Genomic DNA, 6,350 nt, shown 5'->3' with positions numbered 1-6,350 from the left:
GCTGTGGATTCCCCCCCCCCCCGCCTTGTGATTTCAAATGCATGGGTTTTTTTTCCCCAGGAATGTCTGGTTTAAAAACACTTTTTTTTTTTTTTCCTTTTCTTCCCCTGCTCCCCTCTTCCTCCCCCCCGATTTGTATTACAAACAGTTGATTTAGATGCAGATTCTTTTTAATCTTCAAATCAGATAAAAGACTGGAAAAGTGGATAAACGAGGTTTTGAAAACTATAGGTTGTGGGGATGAGAAGCTATTGCATTGTGTTCTGTCCATTAAAACAAGAAGAAATAGAAGAGATACTTTGATAAGTGTTCTGCTGGTGTTAACCTTGATGGCTATTATCGGGGGGATGATGCTATATCTATTTCATTGGCTTAAGCTTTTTTCATGCTGAGAGAAATCAATACTTTGAGTCGCTGGATGACAGAGGCATCACTTCAGAATTGACGGTGGCTGTCAGATGTTGTCATTGGTTGACTTTTGTTCGCTGTTGAGGTTTTAAGCTTTCATTTTTCTAAGTCTTATTCAGGAGTCTTTGTAAGATTTCCCTGGGTAGCATTTTTAGTCTAGACTTTAAACCTTGGGTCAGAGGTCAAGTGCAAAGATCTGTGAAAGCAGAGGATTGAGGAGCTCCTTCATTTACTAAAATATCCTTATTTGTAGGGAATTTGCGTTAGTGGCAAGACTACATGTTATCTTCTGGATGGCTTTTCCTCTTAAATGACACCCTCTGAGGCAGGTTGTTCACAAAGCAAGTAGCTTTTAGCCAAATTAGACAAAGGAATTGGCATATGTAGAACTGTTCAGTGATCTTTGCATTGAAGAATAGAAGTAAAAAGGTGCAATATTGCTAATAAAAACCCTACACTATTAAACTTCTTCATAATTTGTGGAAAGCAATACAAGGTAATTTTGGGACTGCGAAGGTGCACATGAAGATGGCACCATGCAGAGGAAATATTTTACTTGGCAATTTTATTCATCTTGTCAGTATTTTACCATATTTATGGAATCTTCCCTCAATGTACAAAGTACTGTATTTTCATCTCTGTAACTTGGTTTTTGGATGACCTTGTGCCCTGTTATGGTTCCTTAAAAATCTTCAGGCAACCTACGTGTTCAAATAGGCTGCAGTCTTGTCCAAGCAGGGAACAGGAGAGAGGAAAAAAACCCTGTTCTGCTCCACAATAATGGCAAAGAGAAGGTTTCTGTTTCTCTCTGAATGAAGGGATAGAGAACAGGGGTCTTTCCACTTCCTGTGCTGTGTCAAACAATTCTGTTTAATACACTTCCTCTTAGTAAAACATTTAACTGCCACTGAATTTGAGACTTTTTGTAGACAAACTGTGAAATGTACTGTCTACTGTACAAAAAGACATTTTCCTTCTTTCAACATTTTTGGTTTAAACATGAGTGTGACTGCAGGACTTTTGTGATGATGCTTTCATTACACACTTGTCCAAACAGATGAGGAAAATTTTGTAGAGTGCAGTGGAGGAAGTTTTGACAAATTCATTTGCATGCAACTGTATATCTAATTGTAAAACCATATTCAAACATGACAGGGTGCATATTGCAAGTGCAAGAGATTAAATAATAAATAGTTTTTTTAAAATTGTGTGTAAAAATATGTAATTTTTTTTTTTTTTTACTTTGTGCACAAACAGAAATCTGAATTTTTATCTTGCATAAATTGAATGATTGCGATTTAGTGTGAAGTATTAACAGGTACCACTCTGTATCCTGGTATGACATCTCGGGAAGAAGTGGGTCAGAGGAACCTGAAGGCATCTGGAAAATGAAAAAATACAGTAGAGAAACTAAGACTTTTTAGTACTTTCAGAACAGTCTAGTAGTGACTCCCTGCTCTAGGATGGGTCTCTCCATTTCTTTTGGTGGACCCAGTCTTCTTCCACTCATGTATTAACAATTATTTGAGAGGTGGAGAGGGAGAAGTAGTTTTTTTTTTTTTCTGAGTATGTGGCATGTATTGTGCATAGGAACCACTGAACAATTGATGAGTCACCTGTATGATCAAAGAGAAGATTGTTCTTGCAAAACTTTCTTAATGTTAGTAACTCTACATGTGCATGCCAGATATTTCGCAGAACTGTTGCTTCTTTCTGTTCTTATTGTAAAATATATTGTAAAGAGTGTGCTATGGTTTCAAGTCCCACCTGGAGTGATGTTAAAATTTTATGGGATTTCTGCATGTGAATGTCTCTCAGTTTTAGTGAGCAATTGCAAATATCTATTCGTATTAAATGCTGAATTTGCTGAAAAAAGTGATTTCTATATGTTTACATTTTATAACAGGCTGATTCTGTTTTCATGGAAGTTGTCAAGACAATAAAATATCAATTTTGTTTTACATTTGAATGTCATAGCTACACTTTGAAAATCATTGTTGGTATTTAATGAAGGATGCATTCAAAATTACAACATAAAGAGACTTTTTTTAGAGAGGTACCAGTTCATTATATCTTTTACAAAACATTCTAGTTTGATTTCCATTTTATCATGTTTTAAGGTCAAATGTGACTTTAATGTTCCATAAAGAGACAGAGATTGATAATGGGGAAAGAATAACCCTCTAATGTGATTTATATCTATGGATTTTATGTCAGATATGAAAAGTTGCTGTTCAAATTGTAAAGGAGGATCCATTAAAGAGCACTTTAAAACATTTTACTACTTAGCTTACCTATTATACACTTGTTTTTAGAATTCTGCCCTTTCAGGCAACTTAAAAAGAAAAGCTTATGCAACATATGAAAAGTGCTGAAAAGAACTCAGAATCATCATGAGTGCAAAATAGATTAATACACTGGAAAAGACAGCTGTATTTGAAAAAAAAAGCTAGAAAAATCTTGTTCAGTGTTGGTTTTGATTTAGCCATCTTGTATTTTTTGTGAAGAAGGGTGGCAGAGGGCTTCAAATAGGAGTACAAAAGCCAATTTTTGATGTCTCTGACTTGGGAAGTCAGCTGCTCATTCTTCACTCCTTCTGGATGTCTGTTCATCAGGTGAGCATTGCTCTAAGATGTGGGAAAAATTATGACGAAATTAGTTATATTAAAATAGCTCTTTAAAATGTATTCATCTGTTAGTACATTTTTGCTATCTAATCTATGAAGATCTTCACAACCCAAATTTTTTTTACTTGTGTTTTTTTCCCACATTCTTCCTATATTTCTCTCACTTTATTTGACATATAGATGTATTTGTATATACATATATATATATATAAATAACACTCACAGTCTGGCCGTTTTTTTTATTTGCAGCAGGTTTCTAATGCTCGTACATATAGGTAGGTTTATATAGAAAAAGTGTTGCTACTGGTTTTAGCGTAAAAAGCATGATGTTGTCGTCCTGCTATCTAAGCTTGAAGAAGTAATTGTGCTAGTGGCTACATCAGCTCTGCTTCACAAAGCAGAAGCAATCTTTTTTTGTTGTTGGGCAGATATTTGTGTCCATTCTACTAACTAGATCACAGAATAATCCAATCATTGACAGAAGCTGAAATGCTTTGTCTGGCATATGTGATATGTGGAGCTGCCAGATGAAAACTGAAATTAGAAACAGAGAATGCTGAAGTGGGGAAAAGCTTTTCTTGTTTCTACTAGTATTTGAATTTGTTGTGGATATTAATATCCAGTGGTTTAATGATGATCTAAAATTGGTGCCCATTTTTTTACTTGTATATTAACACAAATTTTCAGAAGGTCCACCAAAACCAAAATGATAAGAAAAGGTTGTAACAAAGCATGTCTCACAGTTCTAACTTTAAATTCTTATTTGCTTATATTTGGTTTTAAGTAACTCTGCAAACAGAAGATGCATATACAACAGGTGTAGTGCAGCTAGACAACTGATTTACTTTCTCCTGTTGGCCTGCAAATATGCTCAACTTCAGGAAGCCATCTGGTAAAGATTGATTCAGTCTTCATATGCATTTTGTCATCTATCTGAAGATATATAGATTTTCTCCTTAGTTTTCATAGTGAAATATTTATACAAAGAACAGCAAATGGTTGGATACCCAAATCTGATGGAGAGTCATGGAACTGGCCAGCTACCTGGCATTCATTATTCTGAGACTTGCCTCTTTTTTTTTTTTTATAGTGCTATTCACTTAATTTTGTTATAAAATAAAAATGGTTGTGCTTGTGTGTTTTATTATGCATTCATACCACTAATGTGTTGGCGTTTGCGAAATCTTGAGTGTGTATGCTACGTGGTTAAAGAATTGGTGACAAACCGAGATCCTCTGCTTGACTCTCTGGACAGATTTACTGTGGGCAGCTACACAGTGCCTCAATTCTCGACACTATTTCGTAGTTTTGAACCCTTATTTCTCAAGGGTTCTCTGTAAGTAATTAATTATGAGGTGCCTCAAAGTTCCTTTGGATGGTATAATTAAAATGCAAAGTAACAAAGTCTTTATTTTCTTCCTAGTCACTGTGTGCCCAGTATTCTGCAGACAAACGGGAAGAAGAAAAAATGTGTCATCATTTGATAACGGCAGCTAAGTACCGAGACCAGGTGACTGCAACTCAACTAATACAGAAAATTATCAACATTCTGACAGACAAGCATGGAGCCTGGGGAAGCTCTGCACCAAGGTAAAGCATTTTGGGGGGGCTTTTAAATATTTTTGAGAATTGGGCTGTTCTCAGCCATGCTCAGGTGATTTGAATTAATGTTTTATGGTCAAATTTAAAGGTAAACAGGGCTTTAATTATTATTTTTTTAAACAAAGTAATGTATATAAAAAGTAATTAATGTGTCAGTTTTTAGTATAGCTGAATGTCAGAGAACTAGTGTTTTGTAGAGCAGTGAAAACCAGGGTGATCCTCTTGTGACTTTAAACTTTGCTACAACAATGCAATAGAATGTATTTTGAATGTTCTGTTCCACCACTGTGATGAATTTCAAAAATAATTTTTAACAGTAAACATTTTCTTATAACTTGCTTTCCCCATGGTGCATTATACGGTTTGAGACGGAATGACAATTCAGTTACTTGTTTTCTCTTCTGACAAACTTTAGACAAGCAAACATCTTTTTCCAGTCAGATGGAAATTATTAATTTTTTTATGGGTAATTTCAAGGTGAAAACAGTACCTCCAAGTTAATACTCCTTTTGTAATTCTCAGTATTACAGTGATACTTGTCTAACTTCTTCAGCACAAGCCACAGGTAAAATTCCACTTGCAAGTCTAAAATACAAGGTCAAGTTCTTCTAGAATGTCTTTTAATTAAGGCTTAAAAATAGATGAAACATTTAGGCTAGAATACAGTCACACTGAATATGTTAGTATATTGAGGTACTGTTTGAATGCAATGGAATAAAAAGCACAAGAGAGATACTTGAGTAGACAACAAATTGGTTTTCCTAGTAACTTTTATTAATTTTACTCATTGATTATTTCTTATTTTCTGATAAGTAAAAAACTTATCAAGCACTAATAATTTCTGTAATGGACAGTAACATAAAGTAAATAATATGAATTAACTGGAAGTGTTAAAGAGTAGTGATGACATGGCATAGATATGTATTTACCTTAGATACCAGTTTTAGGCTCCAGGTTATAAAGTTAAAAATTAAAAGTCCAAATAAGTGTATAATGCTGTTTTTCTTTTGTTAAGTTCTTCTTAACTATAAAAAGACTGTTTAAAAAAAATGTTGAGGGTGTAAAAACAGCAGTCTATTTTAATATTCCTAGGAATTGTTATTTTTTTTTATTCTGTACAATTTTAAAGCAAGACTTGTCTTGTCAGTTGTTTTTAGACAATTGTCTAAACCTAGATTTCTTTAAGTACTTTTTGTGTCTATAATTTTGGTGAGTGCATATCTTGTGGTTTTTTCGATCTGTTTGTATCTCTGGATTTGAAACTATCATTACTGTCTTTTAACTAGACAGCAGAGAATCCTACTTGCTCTTTAGGTGAGTTGTGCTTGTGATAATATTGGTATTGTTGGTGAGGTAAATATATAATTGATAAAATACTCTGTGCTTGAAGGACTCTTTTCTGATTATCCTCAAATAAGGTTTATGTAATCAGCTTGTAAATTACGAAGTACACAAATGTGGACATGAGAATTTCCATTTTATAATAATGATCTAGAGCAAAATGGAAATATCACATAATGCACTTTGCAGCACACTTAACATAATTCTAGAAGCTAAAATGGCATTAGAGACAAAACAAAATCTCTTTATGGGAAAGGCAGAATGCATTTAGTCATCATAAACACGTAAAAAATAAATGTATGCAATGATTGTCATTCTAATGAAATATTTTTGCAAGGGGGCTAAATTAATGTTTCCTGGCATATGGTTTAT

The 6,350-nt window shown here is 34.0% G+C and overlaps 1 protein-coding gene across 1 annotated transcript in view; it reads left to right on the top strand.

The window, feature by feature from the left end:
- LRBA (LPS-responsive vesicle trafficking, beach and anchor containing) overlaps window positions 1-6,350 on the top strand; it is a 408,793-nt gene that overhangs the window by 161,128 nt on the left and 241,315 nt on the right. Inside the window, exon 36 of the mRNA XM_010009006.1 lies at window positions 4,459-4,625. Coding sequence (XP_010007308.1) covers window positions 4,459-4,625 — 167 coding nt within the window. The remainder of the gene's footprint in view (window positions 1-4,458; window positions 4,626-6,350) is intronic.

The sequence above is a fragment of the Chaetura pelagica genome, unplaced genomic scaffold (genome assembly GCF_000747805.2).
Source record: "Chaetura pelagica isolate M959 unplaced genomic scaffold, ChaPel_1.0 scaffold221, whole genome shotgun sequence".
NCBI lineage: Eukaryota > Metazoa > Chordata > Aves > Apodiformes > Apodidae > Chaetura > Chaetura pelagica.
This window is presented reverse-complemented; position numbering and strand designations above follow the sequence as displayed.